Source organism: Pipistrellus kuhlii, unplaced genomic scaffold (genome assembly GCF_014108245.1).
Source record: "Pipistrellus kuhlii isolate mPipKuh1 unplaced genomic scaffold, mPipKuh1.p scaffold_m20_p_72, whole genome shotgun sequence".
In the NCBI taxonomy this organism is placed as follows: domain Eukaryota; kingdom Metazoa; phylum Chordata; class Mammalia; order Chiroptera; family Vespertilionidae; genus Pipistrellus; species Pipistrellus kuhlii.
In genome coordinates, this window is record NW_023425576.1 from 427956 (window position 1) to 445394 (window position 17439).

General features: G+C 46.4%; 1 protein-coding gene across 1 annotated transcript in view; it reads left to right on the top strand.

Moving 5' to 3' along the window:
• The window catches only part of KMO (kynurenine 3-monooxygenase), a 31034-nt gene extending 15354 nt beyond the window's left edge, over positions 1 to 15680 (top strand). The window contains exons 7-15 of the mRNA XM_036422765.2: positions 782 to 947; positions 4241 to 4312; positions 5568 to 5689; positions 6791 to 6938; positions 8055 to 8112; positions 8721 to 8803; positions 12397 to 12498; positions 13057 to 13116; positions 15351 to 15680. Of these exons, the coding sequence (XP_036278658.1) occupies positions 782 to 947; positions 4241 to 4312; positions 5568 to 5689; positions 6791 to 6938; positions 8055 to 8112; positions 8721 to 8803; positions 12397 to 12498; positions 13057 to 13116; positions 15351 to 15512 (973 nt within the window). The 3' untranslated portion in view covers positions 15513 to 15680. The remainder of the gene's footprint in view (positions 1 to 781; positions 948 to 4240; positions 4313 to 5567; positions 5690 to 6790; positions 6939 to 8054; positions 8113 to 8720; positions 8804 to 12396; positions 12499 to 13056; positions 13117 to 15350) is intronic.
• Positions 15681 to 17439: the final 1759 nt, after the last annotated feature.

Genomic DNA, 17439 nt, shown 5'->3' on the forward strand with positions numbered 1-17439 from the left:
TCCTCTGAATTTCATTTCTTCTGAATTCCATTTCCCCTGAATTCCATTTCCCCTGAATTCCATTTCCTCTGAATTCCATTTCCCCTGAATTCCATTTCCCCTGAATTCCATTTCCCCTGAATTCCATTTCCCCTGACGTTCCATTTCCCCCGAATTCCATTTCCCCCGAATTCCATTTCCCCTGACGTTCCATTTCCTCTGAATTCCATTTCCTCTGAATTCCATTTCCTCTGAATTCCATTTCCCCTGACGTTCCATTTCCTCTGAATTCCATTTCCTCTGAATTCCATTTCCTCTGAATTCCATTTCATCTGAATTCCATTTCCTCTGAATTCCATTTCCTCTGAATTCCATTTCCTCTGAATTCCATTTCTCCTGAATTCCATTTCCCCTGACGTTCCATTTCCTCTGACGTTCCATTTCCCCTGAATTCCATTTCCTCTGACGTTTCATTTCCTTTGAAGAACTCACACATCTCTCGCCCAGGCCTGAGCCTTCTTCCTCGGCCCTTCATCCAATCCTAATGCATGTTAATTTCTCATGAGACAGCTTCAGACACGCTAGCTCAGTGGGAAGAACGCTAGGGTGTGGAAGGAAGGGTCCTGGGTTCGATTCCGGTCAAGGGCACGTGCCTCGGTTGCAGGCTCCTCCCTGCCTGGGAGTAGGCCCACCGACTGGCTGTCTTTGACCACTAGCCCGCGTGCGCGCACCTGTGTGTGTGTGTGTGTGTGTGTGTGTGTGTGTGTGAGTGTGTGTTCAGATGGCTCCTTTTGTTTTTCAGATCTGACAAAGTTCCCACCGATGTCACCTATGACCTCATTGTGGGATGTGATGGTGCCTACTCCACCGTCAGAAGCTTCCTCATGAAGAAACCCCGCTTCGATTACAGTCAGCAGTACATTCCCCACGGGTACATGGAACTGACCATCCCGCCCAGGGACGGGGATGTAAGCCCTTCCCTTTCCCATCTCCCCCGGCCCCCCCTCCACACTCTCCGCCTCAGGTCAGCACAGAAGGTGTTCTCAGCGGCATGTCTTTGGTCAGTTCTGAGGTTTGACATCAGTCTTTTGTCATTAAAAATAAATTGGTGGCCCAAACTGGTGTGGCTCAGTGGACAGAGCGTCAGCCTGTCGACTGAAAGGTCCCAGGTTCGATTCCGGTCAAGGGCATGTACCCTGGTCTCGGGTACATTCGCAGTAGGGAGTGTGCAGGAGGCAGCTGATCCATGTTTCCCTCTCAAGAAATGAGGATCAGTAAACAGTGTTAGTTGAATACTTGATTTGCGTATAAAGTATTTATTTCCCCCTCCTCTTTCCATGACTTCTTTTTTTTATTTTTCGTTTTATTAGTTTTTAAATTTATTGGGGTGACATTGGTTAATAAAATAATATGGGCCTCAGGGGCACAATTCTATAATACATTTCCTGTATATTGTATTGTGTTCACCACCAAAAATCATCTTCTTCCATCACCATTTATCCCCCTATACCAGTAGTCGGCAAACCACGGCTCGCGAGCCACATGGGGCTCTTTGGCCCCTGGAGTGTGGCTCTTCCACAAAACACCACGGCCTGGGCGAGTCTGTGTGGAAGAAGTGGCATTAGGAGAAGTTTACGTTTAAAAAATGTGGCTCTCCAGAGAAATGTCATTCATTGTGCTATTGATATTTGGCTCTGGGGCCTCATGAGTTTGCTGACCACTGCTCTAACCGCTGTGTCAAATTGGCTAGGGCTTCTTTGCTCACTTTTCAATTGGAGTGTTTGGTCTTGGGTTTTAAAGCTCCCTAGCACTATTGGATTTTTACCCCCAGTCATATGTACCATGGTGAATGCTCTCCAGAGGATTTTCTTATTCCCTGTTCCCACGTTGAATCATATGTGTCCTGAGGCAAATATGTGATCATAAGCAAGTAAATCTAGGGACTTATTATGAAAACTAAAATACCCACAAAAGGAAGAAGGATCTTGCCTTATAGGTAAGGCTTATAAGGGATCAGCATAGTTAAGTACTTGATTTGCATATAAAACATCCATGTTTCAAGGAACTGATTTAATCTGTCTGAAATTCAGATATCCCAAACTGTATCGTCAGTCAAGTCCATGTTTTAAGATTTTATTGTCTTTCTATTTCTTCTTTCTGGTCAAAAAAATGTGTTTACTAATTCTTTAAAAAAAAAAATATTTTTTATTGATTTCAGAGAGAGGAAGAGAGAGGGAAAGAGAGATAAAAACATCCATGATGAGAGAGAATCATCCATCGGCTGCTTCCTGCACGCCCCACTCTGGGGATCAAGCCCGCAACCCGGGCGTGTGCCCTTGACCAGAATCGAACCTGGGACCCTTTCATCTGCAGGCCGATGCTCTAGCCACTGAGCCAAACCAGCTAGGGCCGGGAATCCCTTGTTTTAACTTCCCAAACCCCACAAACTTCTTAACCTGCCCAGCTTTTCCTTCCTATACGTGTAATTTAGCTCCAGATCACCTGTTTGTATCTCTGCCACTTGAACTGTTGCTACAGGGAAGTTATGTGGTTTTGCGTATGGATATACGTTGGCTATTCAACTGCATGGTATGACCTTTGAGGTCAAATAGTTACACGTTTATTCATTGCTCTGTCTGTACTGGGTTTTCTTTGAGGCTCTGAGGATTAACAAACCAGGAAGGAATATTTCCTTCTCCTAAAAAAGAATGCAAATGTTAGCTGGGACTCTATTCTGAGCGTCTGTGTTCTTCCTCCTGTGTACAGTATACACTGTAAGCGCTTTCTAAACAATTGTAAGAAGTAACACGAACTTGAAAATAGTTGGAAAATGGATTGGCTCTTCTTGTATATATAACGTATTCCTGGGAACAAGCTTAAGGGCTTGTATTAGTTCTGGGGTCCATGGGTCTACCCAATAATCCATACCATTTTTAAATTTATTTTTTAAAATGTCTTTATTGATTAAGGTATTACATATGTATCCTTATTCCGCCGTTTCCCCTCACTTCCCATTCATGCCCCCACCCTCACCCCCATTGTCTTTGTCCACTGATTTAATTTATATGCTTGCACACAAGTCCTTTAGTTGATCTGTCCCCCTTACCCCCACCGTCCCCTACCTTCCCTGAGGTTTGACGTTCTGATGGATGTTTTTCTGTCTCTGGATCTATTTTTGTTCGTCAGTTTATGTTGTTTCTTATATTCCACAGATGGTGGATCATGCGATACCCAATAATCAATACTCACTCAGGCTGCTATTTTGCTGTAAAGGCCAGACCTCTCTATAATTTATGTTGTAGGAAACAAGGGATAAGAGATTAGTTTGTAAAATTTGGTTTTGCCCATGAAATTTAAATGAGGACCTTTCCATTCATACAAATAAGTCCCCAAATAAGGTGAAAAATAAAATCTAAAAATATTGTATACACAGGATGCCCCCCCCCAAAATGTATACACACTTTAATAGCTGATAGTTCAATTTTGAAAGCGAAATGTATTTTAACAAATACTGCCTTTATAATAATTCGAAGTATGTGCATACGTTTTGGGATACCTTACATATATGTGTTGTGTGTGTGTGTGTGTGTGTGTGTATCCATACATATATAGCTTATATGTGTCGATATATATATTTTATGGATATGCTTGTTTGTGAGTGTGTGTGTATGGAAATAAAGAGAAGAAAGAGAGAGAGAGAACATCTTATAGCCTGTTTTCAAATCTTCAATTAGACCTCATTCCACCATACTGGCATTCAGAATAGGCTATTGATTTTAAACACTTTGGAGTTGAATGATCAAGTACATATTTTTAAAAAAATATTTTTATTGACTTTTTTACAGAGAGGAATAGAGAGGGACAGAGAGCTAGAAACATTGATGAAAGAGAAACATCGACCAGCTGCCTCCTGAACACCCCCTACTGGGGATGTGCCCGCAACCAATGTACATGCCCTTGACCGGAATTGAACCTGGGACCTTTCAGACCGCAGACCGACGCTCTATCCACTGAGCCACACTGGTTTCGGCTAAGTACATTTTTAATAAAAGGCAAAGGTTATATATATATCCTAAGGTTGAGTTCATAAAGACAGAGCACGTAGTATTGCCTAAGACTGTTTCTACTTTGTGGCAATAGATACCATCATGAAAATGACAGTGATTTAAGTCCCTGTGGGGAAATTATAAAAGAAGCACAGTCCGTTTTACGGATGCGGTGCATGAACGCACTAACCGGCTGTGTGCCCGTTGCTCTGCAGTTCGCCATGGAGCCGAATTACCTGCACATCTGGCCGAGGAACACCTTCATGATGATTGCACTCCCTAACAAGGTAGGTACGGAATCTCTCGTCCGCAGCGATTCTGCGTCCGTCACCAGTGCTGTCCTTATTCATGTTGGCGCTTAGTAGGTATACGCCCAATGGACCTCGTCATGGTTTAGTCTATAGAGGGATTACGTCTTTGAAACGTTGGGATGTACTGAGGGACAACGGAAGCCTGATTTACGTTGGAAAGGAGCATCAACATACATGAGTGACTAAACGGGGTTGTGTGTCGTGGTGCCTGTCAAGTTTTCCAAGACAGTGAAAGATAAAGGGGCCCCTAGATAAAGCCAGAGAGACTTAGAGAGAATCATCTAATCATTTATATAATATTAGGAAGTACTTTCAGCCTTTAAGATTTATGAAACACCAGAGACCCCATGCACGGATTCGTGTACTGGTGGGGTCCCTCGGCCTGGCCTGCTCCCTCTCGCAATCTGGGGTTCCTCAGGGGATGCTGGACTGCTGGTTTCGGCCCAATCCCTGCAGGCCAGGCTGAGGGACCCCACAGGAACACGAATCGGTGCACTGAGCCCCTAGTATGCATATAAGATCTTTGGTTAACCTCTTCCTGCCCTCTCCTCTCCGTCCCTTCCCTCTGAGATTTATCAGTCTGTTCCATGTTTCAATGCCTGTGCGTTGAGCGTTGGCCCCCTAGTGGTCAGTGCATCATAGCTACCAGTTGAACAGTTGCTTAGGCTTTCAGATAGATCAATAGATAGATAGATAGATAGATAGATAGATAGATAGGAATATACATTCTCAAAATAGAGTAGGGATGGTCATTCATTAGACTCTCCACGTTTTTATGTATAAAATGGATAGTACTGCTGTTATTTCATCGTTGTTATTGTTGTTATGCACTGTAGATTGACAGCGTTATCTGTTGGTCTTCTTCTTGTATCTTTTTTCCCCTCTTGATATCGATCTTGGGTCCCATGCCCAGTCATACTGTCATAAGATGAACGATGGAGGAAAACAGGGAGGCGGTATTAGGTCCAACCAACCTAATAGCCATCCAAGGTGTGGGGTTTGCTTGGTGAGAATGTCTGAAGGTAGAAAATTCCCCGAAAAACTAACTGAGAAGCCGGGGGGCAGCCGGAGCCTCGGGCGTCGGGGGGAACTCGAGGCTGCCTCTCCCGCCTGCTTGGGCCCTCCTCCCAGGTGCCTCCTGCCACAGCTGGAGCCCTGCGATCTGGGGGTTCACCTTTGTGCCCACATCACGGGCCTCCTATTCCCGCTCACACCGTCCCTTTCCTCACAGAACAAGACCTTCACCTGCACGTTGTTCATGCCCTTCGAAGATTTCGAGAAACTCCAGACCAGCAGGGACGTGCTGGATTTCTTCCACAAACACTTCCCGGACGCCGTGCCTCTCATGGGCGAGTACGTCTTGGGAGCTGCCATCGTCCCTGGCCAGTCTGGCTCAGTGGCTAGAGCGTCGGTCCGCAGATGCAAGGGTCCCGAGTTCGATTCTGGTCAAGGGCACGTACCTTGGTGGCAGGCTCCCGGCCGTGGTCAGGGGGCGTGCAGGAGGCAACCAGTCGATGTGTTCTCTCTGCCTCTTTCACTCTCTCTAAAAATCAATGGAGCCGAAACCAGTTTGGCTCAGCGGTAGAGCGTCGGTCTGCGGACTGAGAGGTCCCAGGTTCGACTCCGGTCAAGGGCATGTACTTTGGTTGCGTGCACGTCCCCGGTGAGGGGTGTGCAGGAGGCAGATGGTCGATGTTGCTCTCTCATCGACGTTTCTAGCTCTCTACCTCTCTCCCTTCCTCTCTGTAAAAAATCAATAAAATATATTTTTATTAAAAATCCATGGAAACATCCTCAGGTGAGGATGCACAACAACAACAACAACAACAAAAAATAGAGGTGCAGTCATGACTTTTGCTCCATTGGTTCGAGTTATTCAAAAATCAAAGGAAGAGTATGCACCTTATTTGTTTTGCTTAAACATGTCCAGTTGGGCAGTGACCTAGACAGGAGGAAGCCCCTATTAGCAAAAGCGGACACTGTGCTGTGAGCAGTGAGTGGAACAACCCCAGGCCATGGCCAGTTTCTCCGGGAAAGACACCTGGCCACTCCGTGTCTGTCCTATAGAATAAAAGGCTAATATGCAAATGGTTCCCTCACCAGGAGTTCAACCAAAAAGCAGGTCGGCCAACTGCCCATGACCCCTCCCCCTGGCCAGGCTGGCTGGACCCCACCCATGCACGAATTCATGCACCGGGCCTCTAATAATATGTACACTCAGTAGCCAGCTTGTTATGCACTCAGAGATCACAATAATCTGGCCACTCAGTGTATTTTTTTTAAGAAACGGAAAGTGGGGATCAGAAGAAGCTTCCGTTTCTCCCTCTGCTGCCACTCTTGTGGACTTACTCGCCAATAAGGTCCTATGGTCATAAAGCCAATAGACGTGGAAGGATTGGGCCGTGGTTGGTGCCTCGTCTGACATCTCTGCATTCCGATCCTCTTCCTCCGAAGGCAAGCCCTGGCGCGGGACTTCTTCCTGCTGCCCGCCCAGGCCATGATCTCCGTGAAGTGCTCCCCGTTCCACTTTAAGTCCCGCTGCATGCTGATGGGCGACGCAGCCCACGCCATCGTGCCCTTTTTTGGGCAAGGAATGAACGCAGTAAGTCCTTTTTCCCGCCCAGGTGATAACCTCTCAAATAAAACCAAAGACGCCCTCGTGGGTTTGGCTCAGGGGATAGAACGTCGGCCCTCAGACTGAAGGGTCCCGGGTTCGATTCTGGTCAAGAGCACATACCTTGGTTGCAGCCTCCATCCCTGGCCCTGGATGGGAGGCAACCAATCCATGTGTCTCTCTCACATTGATGTTTCTCTCTCTCCTTTCTCTCTCTCTCTCTCTCCCTCTCTCTTTCTCCCCCTCCCTTCCACTCTCTCTAAATATCAATGAAAAAATATCCTTAGGTGAGGATTAACAACAACAACAAAAACAACACACAAAACAACAAAAAGAATAAAACATAATTAAAACTATCCCCCGAGACTCTGAGAACACAAATCAATGCAACCATCATACCAGATTTTTTTTTATTAGATTCATCAGTGACTTTAAGCAAGTCTTGAATTACTTGATCCAGCAATTTAAAGTAGAAAAAGAAGCATGAAGCCTAAGATAGTTATCGGTGCACTTAGAAAATGTATTAAGAGCTTAACATTTGGAGACTTGACTACCAGCAATACAAGAATTTGTTTTTAAAATATTTTTTCTAGGTATTATGCATAAGAATATAAATGTTAAGCGTAAAGAAAGAAAAGATCTCAAATTATCTTTTTTCTTCTTCCCTTTTTCCCCCAAAGGAAACCACAAGTAATGTGGTTAAATAAGACTGTGAAACAGATTAGATGCTGAGTACTATGGCTTCCAGGGAAATGTTATCATTCTGGCTAGAAAAATATTTCTGGAAAAGAAATATCGTGTGTGTTTGGTAACTAATAGCTTCATAATCCTAGTCTTTTACTGTATTGGTTCCTGGGACAGATTCCAGGTATAAATGGGTTGTGAATCCAATCAGTTATACCTTCTACAAAGCAGCGGGAAATGTTTTGTTCTATGAAAACCTAGGAACACACCAATTTTAGTGGATAAGTACCCAACGCTGTGGCATCAGAAGGCGTGGGTTCAAATCCCCACGCTATAATTACACTGGGAGGTCAGTTCAAAATGGCTAAGAAGCGTTTGGGATGTCCAGTGTGTTTTCCCCCCATTTGTTTCTTATTTCAGGGGTTTGAGGACTGCCTGGTGTTTGATGAGTTAATGGAGAAGTTCAATAACGACCTCAGTAAGTACTATTGCTACGGACTCGCCCTGCAGATGAATTGTGGGTCTATTTCTGATTCTACATGACCACATCCCCCCCTCCCCCGCTGCCCAGTTCCTGTTCTGGATGACAAACATTTTGCTCAGAGTCTGCCTCTCTTGTCGATCGTATCAGACGAGGAGCAGCCAGAGGGGAAAACGTAGTTTAAGATAAGATAAAGTTCCCAGAGCAGAATTTGGTGGCCGCATGCTCCTTTCTCTCCCGTTCCATGCCTGGGGCTCTCGGAAATTCTCAGCTCAGGTGCTTCTAGCTTTGAGTCCAATCAAAAGTCTCCCCATCTGATACTTCCATTTGCCTTTTGATTAAAATTGATTCCACCAGTATGTCAATTTTACAAGTATGAAAGTTTAAACACTGTATACACAATTCTAAGATGAAATGAAAGGCACACAATTTTCATCGGTAAAAGAAATCGCCAACAGAAGCCACTCTGAAATCAATAAAAGGATGTTAAAAGAAAATAAAAGTTTAGAGAGAATAGAGGGTAGAGAATAATTTCATCTCTGCAGAGCCCTGCTCATTTTCATAGACTGTCTCAGAAACGATGCATTCTTGAACTTGGCTTCTAGGTGTGTGTCTCCCTGAGTTCTCAAGATTTCGAATCCCAGACGACCACGCGGTTTCAGACCTTTCCATGTACAATTACGTGGAGGTGAGTGAGAGGGCGTGGTGCTATTCCATGAGATCGTTCGCTGACACTCCAGCAAACTGTTATTAGAAATTCGGGGATGAGGAAAATAGGACCAGAGGTATGGATGCATGGAACAGAATAACAGATCTCAGTGGGGTGGGGCATGGGGGTGGGAGGGGACAGGAAGAAATTAACCAAAGGACATATATGCCTATATGCATAACGCATGGACACAGACAACAGGATGGGGAAGGCCTGGGGTGGAGCAGGGGCTGGGTGGAAGACGGCAAAAAGGGAAAATATGGGAGACATCTGTAATGCTGTCAACAATTAGAATAAAAAAGAATAGGTACAAAAGAACACACAGCATTCCTTACAAATCTGTGGTTTGTGACTATATAGACCAGTGGTCGGCAAACTTCTTAGTCCACAGAGCCAGATATCAACAGCACAACGATTGACATGTCTTTGGAGAGCCACATTTTTTAAACTTAAACTTCTAACGCCACTTCTTCAACATAGACTCGCCCAGGCTGTGGTGTTTAGTGGAAGAGCCACACTCAAGGGGCCAAAGAGCCGCATGTGGCTCATGAGCCTCGGTTTGCCAACCACGGATATAGACGTTGATAATCATCCCTGCACCTCATCTCCATCTATGCTTCAGTGACATTTAGGAGGCAACAAAGACGATAAAATACAAAAGGCCAGTTCAACCTCTGATATTTCACAGACTCAACCCTGAGACATTTACTAGTGTTAGTAATATGCTATTTTAATGAACGTAGAACTTTGATATGTGTTCATGTTTGAAAAATCTAAGAAATCGCCTTTCCATGCTTAACCTTATAATCTCCACCCTTAGGGTAGCATTGAATACCCTTTGGAGTATTATGCCTTGCAAACACACACACACAAACACACACACACACACACACACAAAAACACAAAAGCAAGACCAAAGCAATTCATGGTCAGAAGATGAATCATAGGAAGGAAAACATAATTCCATTTGGAGCCAATCCCATGAAAAGCTCCCCATAATCTGTTGCGGTTCTCATTTAAAAATAATCCAATGAAAAAGTTTCCAAGACAAATGTAAAGAGGGTGTAGCTGTTTTTCCCCTGGCTTCATAAGAGAGAAGGTAGTCACGTGGACTCCCAACTTGAGCCGATGGTTTCATATATGTGCCATGAAGGAAGTTCTACAAAAACACCCAAAGGCTCATTAATATCTTCCTGGTGTCTTTATTTATTTATTTATTATTTTTTTAAATAAATTTTTATTGTTAATATTATTACAAATGTTCCTTTCCCCCCACTTCTCACCCCACCCTCTGCCCTTTCCCCACCCCCCATTGTCCTCATGCACAGTTTATGTTCAGTCTCTTCCCACATCCCCCTCTCCCCTTTCCCCCAAGAATAAACAGTTCACTCCCCTTCCATACCTCTGATTCTATTATATTCAACAGTTAATATTGTTCCTCAGATTTTTTTTTTTAGTTTCCTTGGTTTTTAGATTCACTTGTTGATAGTTACGTATTTGTTGTTCATAATTTTTATCTTTATTTACTTTCTCTTCTGAAAGAACCCCCTTCAGCAATTCATATAATTCTGGTTTGGTGGTGATGAACTCCTTTAGCTTTTTTTTAATTAGTGAAGCTCTTTATCTGACCTTCGAATCTGAGTGATTGCTTTGCTGGATAGATTATCTTTGGCTGTAGGTTCTTGCTATTCATCACCTTGAATATTTCTTGCCATTCCCGACTGGCCTGCATGGTTTCTGTTGAGAAATCAGCTGACAATCGTATAGGTGCTCCTTTATAGGTAACTACCTTCTTTGCTCTTGCTTCTTTTAATATTCTCTCTTTGTCTTTTGCTCTTGGAATCTTAATTATGATTTGTCTTGGTGTGGTCCTCTTTGGATTCCTTTTGTTTGGAGTTCTGTGCGCTTCCTGGACTTGTAAGTCTAATTCTTTCACCAGGTGGGGAAAGTTTTCTGTCACTATTTCTTTCAGTATGTTTTCGATATCTTGCTCTCTCTCATCTTCTGGGACCCCCATAATTCTGATGTTGGTTCGCTTGAAGTTGTCCCAGAGGTTTCTTACATTATCTTCAACTTTCTGGATTCTCTGGCCTTCTTGCGTCTGCAGAGGAGTGTCTTCTGGCTCTTTATGTTCCAAATCTTTGACTTGATTCTTGCGATCTTCCATTCTGTTTTTAGGACTCCATAAAATATTTTTTATTTCAGACAATGTATCCTTTATTTCTTGTTGATCCCTTATTATTTCTAGTTGATCCCTTTTCATATCCTCATAGGTCTTGTTTATTTTATCGGCCTTTTCTAGGAGATTCTTGAACAACCTTATAAGTGTGGTTTTGAACTCTATATCCAGTCGCTTTTTGTCCTCCATTTCTTTCGTTTGTGATCTAGTATTTGGTTTAGGCATTTTCGCAGGCAGCTTTCCTGATGGGGCGGGGTTTCAGGGTGGAGCCTACATTCTTGGCTTCCGTCAGCCCCGCCCTATGGGACTCCTGAGACTCAGGGTCCTTCAGTACTTGTTGCGAGCGCCTCTGAGAGAAAGGTGCCCTCGATTTTCGCCTGCTGCCAAACTGTCTATGCTCTCCCCAATGAGTCCGTTATTGGGGTTCAGTTCAGTTGGAAGTGGAGTTGGAGGTGGCGTTCAGAGCAGTCTGGAGCCCCTGTCTCCTTCCCGTCAGGGCAATCCCGCGGCACAGCCGGCCGGCCCTTCTCTGCGAGTGTGCGCGCCTCTGGGACCTCCTTTCGCCGCTTCCCCAGAGTCCCGCCTTACAGCCCGGCTCCCTATGGATGAGCCTGGGTCCCCGGGGTCTGGCCTAGAACTGGGGTTCAGAGCAGTTGGAGCTGGGCCCAGCACAGTCGGAGCTTTTCTCTCCTTCCCGCTTGGGACCGCCAGCCAGGCACTCGGCCTCCCTCCTCTCCGGCTCTGTCCTCTCCTCGGGCGCCGCGTGTCTCCGTACCTTGGGCTTTTCCAGCTCCTCCGCGCTTCCTTCTGGTTTTCTCCTTGCTTCTTGTTGTAGAATTTCCAGTCAGTCAACTTTCCTGTAGTTCTGGGTAATGTCCATTTTATATTTTAGTTGTATTTTATTGAAATTGTTGTGTGCGGCTGCGGCTAGTTGCCTACCCGAGCAGCCATCTTGGATTCTCTCTTCCTGGTGTCTTTAAAAACCGGACAGCTGCAGCCCAATATTTGTCCTGAATACACGGAAAGGGTAATCCGATCACTACCTGCCATCAGCAATATTCCAGAGCAACCAGGAAGCATCAGAGACTAGTCAAATCACCGGGCCGGCTCAGGTTACTCACCAGATGCAATGGAACACGCTCTGTAGAGTTTCCCGTACTGGCCCCTGTAGAGTTCTCCAACGGGTGTAGTGTCAACCCTTGACCTTCTCAAGGTCATGTCCTCCCTGCATTGTTGAGAATGTCGGAAAGGGGTTGGGAAACAAGAACTGATTGGACCACTCTGTGCCCGGCTTCGCGGTGAGGAAGAAGAAGATGGAGGGTAGTAGTGATAAGCTGGAGGAGAGGTGCACTCATGGTCCAAGGCGTTCTTGAGAACTCTCGCGTTATTGCAGATGCGAGCACACGTCAACTCAAGATGGTTCATCTTCCAGAAGAACGTGGAGAGGTTGCTTCATGCCATCATGCCATCAACCTTCATCCCCCTCTACACCATGGTAAGGTCTGAATGCAAGCCATTGCCCCATTTTATTTATTTATTTTATATATATATATGTTATTGATTTCAGAGAAGAAGGAAGAGGGAGGGAGAGGTAGAAACATCATTGATGAGAATCATTGATCGGCTGCCTCCTGCACGCACCCCACTGGGGATCAAGCCTGAAACCAGGCATGTGCCCTTGACCGGAATCGAACCTGGGACCCTTCAGTCTGCAGGGCCGATGCTCCATCCACCGAGCCAAACCAGCTAGGGCGAGATGCTCCTAATTTTAATCTTCTATTTAGCCACGAAAGAATTACACAGCCCTGCTTGGTCTGGCTCAGTGGATAGAGCGTCGGTCTGCGGACTGAAGGGTCCTAGGTTCCATTCCGATCAAGGGCACTTACCCAGGTTGTGGGCCCCATCCCCAGTGGAGGGTGTGCAGGAGGCAGCCGATTAGTGAATCGCTCTCATCATTGATGTCTCCATCTCTTACCCCCTCGCCCTTCTTCTCTGAAGTCAATAAAAATATATTAAAAAAAAATACACAGACGTACTGTAAACTTTCTTACAGGTCACCTTTTCCAGAATAAGGTACCACGAGGCGGTGCTGCGCTGGCGTTGGCAAAAAAAGGTTGGGACGGACTCACGGTTCTTGTTTTTTCTTAACCGGCTGCGTCCAGGTGGGAAGTGTTTTGGTTACACATACTTCAGGCAAACGCAGAGATGCTGTGATGCGTAAAATGTTTGCCTTCCAAATAAGGTGCCCTGGGTACAAAAGAGGCAATGTACCTAATAAACAAAGGTACAAGGAGGGAGGGAGGGAGGGAGAGAGAGAGAGAGAGAGAGAGAGAGAGAGAGAGAGAGAGGGAGGGAGGGAGGGAGGGAGGGAGGGAGGGAGGGAGAGAGAGGAGGAGGGAGGAGGGAGGGAGGGAGGGAGGGAGGGAGGGAGGGAAAGGGAGGGAGGGAGGGAGGGAGGGAGGGAGAGAAAGAAGAGAGGAGGGAGGGAGGGAGGGAGGGAGAGGGAGGAGGGAGGGAGGGAGGGAGGGAGAGGGAGGGAGGGAGGGAGAGAGAGAGAGAGGGAGGGAGGGAGGGAGGGAGGGAGAGGGAACGCTCTTTGGAAGAGAAGATATTTTTTTAAAAAAAATTTAGTGCTAACTCTCCACCTTTGACTATTTTAGTAAAGTGACTTTCGACTTTTTTTTTTAAGCAATTGACTTTTGCTTCATGCAGTAGTACTCTTGTGGATTTCATTTGTAAAACTGGACAAAAATTAATCACTCACAAAACGTCGTCTAAGTCCGATGCATGGCTAATGCCACGCTCATTTGGGGCCATGGGCCTAGGGAAGCCAAGGCATGGACCTTCCGGTTGCCTCTTTTCCCACTTTGGAAATCTTACAACTTCATTCACCCAACGAACGGTGTTATTCCGTGTGGAGACTGAGCTGGGCCCGGTGGTGAACAAGAACTAGGCCCCTGCCCTCCACAGAGCTCAGAGACCGGTGGGGGGCATGTCATGGAAAGACACAAAAGGCCCCTGGTGAGAATGGGGGTGGGCCCAGGTGCCTGGGAGCTGAAGAAACCCCCCCCCCCCCATCCCACCCCCACCCCACATGACCCGAGTGGGAACGGCAAGGATTTCAGGGGAGCTGGAAGGTAGCAAATCCATGTGCAAGTGGCTAGAGGAGGAGGAGGAGCCTGAATGGAAAACAGTCTTCAACATCTCTTTTTTTGAAGATTTAAAAAAATATATATTTTATTGATTTTTTACAGAGAGAAAGGGAGAGAGATAGAGAGCTAGAAATGTCAATGAGAGAGAAACATCCACCAGCTGCCTCTTGCACGCCCCCTACCGGGGATGTGCCCGCAACCAACGTACATGCCCTTGACCGGAATCGAATCTGGGACCTTTCAGTTTGCAGACTGACGCTCTATCCACTGAGCCACACCTGTTTCGGCAAACATCTCTTTTTTGAATGAGTAAGGTGTAATCCTATATAATAAAAGGGTAACATGCAAATTGACGACTGGTCGCTGTGACACCCTCTGAGCACCCAGGAGCTGCTCCCTGGTGGTCAGTTCTCTCCTACGGGGGGGTGGGGGGGGGTTTCTGCTCAGCCACAAGCAGGGCTGAGGGCTGTGAGCCCAGTGGTGGGAGCCTTTCCTTTCTCCTTGGCAGTGCTAAGGCTGTCCCAGGCTGCCAGAGGGATGTCTGACTGCCAGCTTAGGCCCGATCCCCTGGGGAAAGGGCCTAAGTCAGCAGGTGGACATCCCCCGAGGAATCCTAGACTGTGAGAGGGCACAAGCTGGGCTGAAGGACCCCTCCCTCCTGAGTACACGAATTTTCATGCCCCGGGCCTCTACTTGGCATATAACATTGCATTGGTTTCAAGTGTACAACGTGATTCAATGTTTGTATACATTGCAACATGATCGCTATGCTCTTCTCACAGACACTGTGCCGGGGCTGAGCTGTGAGTCTGAACCTCTCTCATCATTGATGTTTCTCTCTCTCTCTCTCTCCTGTCTGAAATCTTTAAAATATATATATATTTTAAAAACAGATTTGAATCTCTCTCTTGCCAAAACTGGTTTGGCTCAGTGGATAGAGCGTCGGCCTGCGGACTGAAAGGTCCCAGGTTTGATTCCGATCAAGGGCATGTACCCCTTGGTTGCGGGCACATCCCCAGTAGGGGGTGTGCAAGAGGCAGCTGATGGATGATTCTCTCTCATCGATGTTTCTGGCTCTCTATCCCTCTCTCTTCCTCTCTGTACAAAAAATAAAAAATAAAAAATCAATAAAATAATATTAAAAAATATTTGGATCTCTGGATGAATAACATGGGAATTCTTGCTGTGTTTACAGGTGATAAACAAAGGCTTCTTCCTCTTCGGAACACTGGTGGCCATCGGCAGCGCCTACCTCCTCCTACGCTCCACGGCCCCGAGACGCCTGGATTACTTGAGGGGACCGTGGGACTGGGTCACTAGCCTCCAGCATTCCCTGAAAACCCCCTGGAGCCTCTAGAACAAAGCCCCGCGGTCACCCGCAGGCGACGAGGAGGTCGTGAAGGAGCCAATGACACATGCGATTCCTCTGTAACCAAATCTAAGGGTCCACGCCGTGGTTCCCACCGTCATATTTAAGTCACTCGTGGACGATGTCTGTCAGCTTGAGAATTAAATTCAATGTCGACCAGAAATGTGTTTAAGGCCGCCACGTTCAGTTGCCTTGAGTAGCTTCCCACAACACTATGCTCACGCCCCGTCCTTCTAAATATAAACGTGTACGAGTACCTCTTTCACTTCTCGAAGAGGAAGACACTGACCACACTCTTTCTTTCTTTAAAAAAAAAAAAAAAAAAAAAAAAAAATATATATATATATATATATATATATATATATATATTATTTTTTTTTATTTATTTTTTTTATTTTACAGAGAGGAAGGGAGAGAGATAGAGAGTTAGAAACATCGATGAAAGGGAAACATCAATCAGCTGCCACCTGCTCGCCTCACCACTGGGGATCGAACCCACAGCCCAGGAAGCTGAGTTCTGGCCCAGGGCCTGCCTCTGGGCCCAGCCCTTAATCTCCGGGAACCTTAGTTCCCTCATCTTTAATCTAGTCCTTTGACCTAGATAGTCTCTTAGGACCGTTAGTGGTGTGTCATCTCTTCTAAGTTACTTAAAAGAAGTATAAAGTGGATTATTTTTACCTAGATCACATGTGTCAAACACAAGGCCCGCGGGCCAAATCCGTCCCGCCAGGCCTTGCAATGTGGCCCGCACCGCGCTGTCATCACTGCACTCCGCTGCGTTTCCATCACAATGACAGTTTATGACTGTTCAGTAAACCATTCAGCCCACGATTTAGGCTGGATTTTAGATTTTGGCCCCTTCTCTGATTGAGTTCGACACCCCTAACCTAGATGGTCATATCACTAAAAGACAGCCTGAAAGCTGGCACCAGTTTGGCTCAGTGGATAGAGCATCGGTCTGGGGACTGAAAGGTCCCAGGTTCAATTCCAGTCAAGGGCATGTACCTTGGTTGCGGGTGACATCCCCAGTGGGGGCTGTGCAAGAGGCAGCTGGTCGATGATTCTTTCTCATCGATATTTCTAACTCTCTATCTCTCTCTCTTCCTCTCTGTGAAAAATCAATTAAAAAAAAAAAAAAAAAAAAAAAAGACAGCCTGAGAGAACCGTGATACATCGGAACCATTTCTCCACGATCCTGGAAACTCTGACTCAGATTTATGTTCAGATCCGATCCTCAGAGCAGGCAGCAAACATGGGACGGACGGGGTTCTGCCCGGGGAAGCCCGCAGCTGGTCCTGAACGAGGAGGACTGATTTCCCAGATGAGCCCTTTGACGGAAATGGCTGCGACTTCCAGTTCACAGCTAATGGTTTGCTGGGGGATCTGTGATGGGTGTCAGCAGGGGCTGGGTTGTGGGGAAGAGCCCTTGGTGAAACCTAAGTGGTCCCAGGCAGTTAAAACCTGTGTATCTCAGCCAGCCGGCCTGGCTCAGGGGTTGAGAGTCGACCTAGGAACCAGGAGGTCTCGGTTCGATTCCAGGGCAGGGCACAGGCCTGGGTTTGCAGGCATGACAATCTCTAGCGCCCCCTAGGAGACTTTGAACTTGAACCCACAGAAGACCCAAGTTACCCAGGCAGGCTCGCTTCCCACAGTCACCACCTCCCCTGCCTACGCCCTTGGTCTCTCCCTCCTAAAACAGTTACTGGTCACCCAGTGAGCTCCTAGTACACGCAGGCGTGGCCTGTTGAGCTGTGGGTGAGGAAAGAAGTCGGGGTCTCTGCCCTGAGGGAGTAATTCACTGTTTGGTGAGGGTGACAAGCACACTGACAGGGGAGGAGGGAGGGTCACGGGAACACGCAGGATGGGTGGGTCAGCTCAGACCATCAGGAGGTCCTGAGCTTAGCCTTCTGAGGGG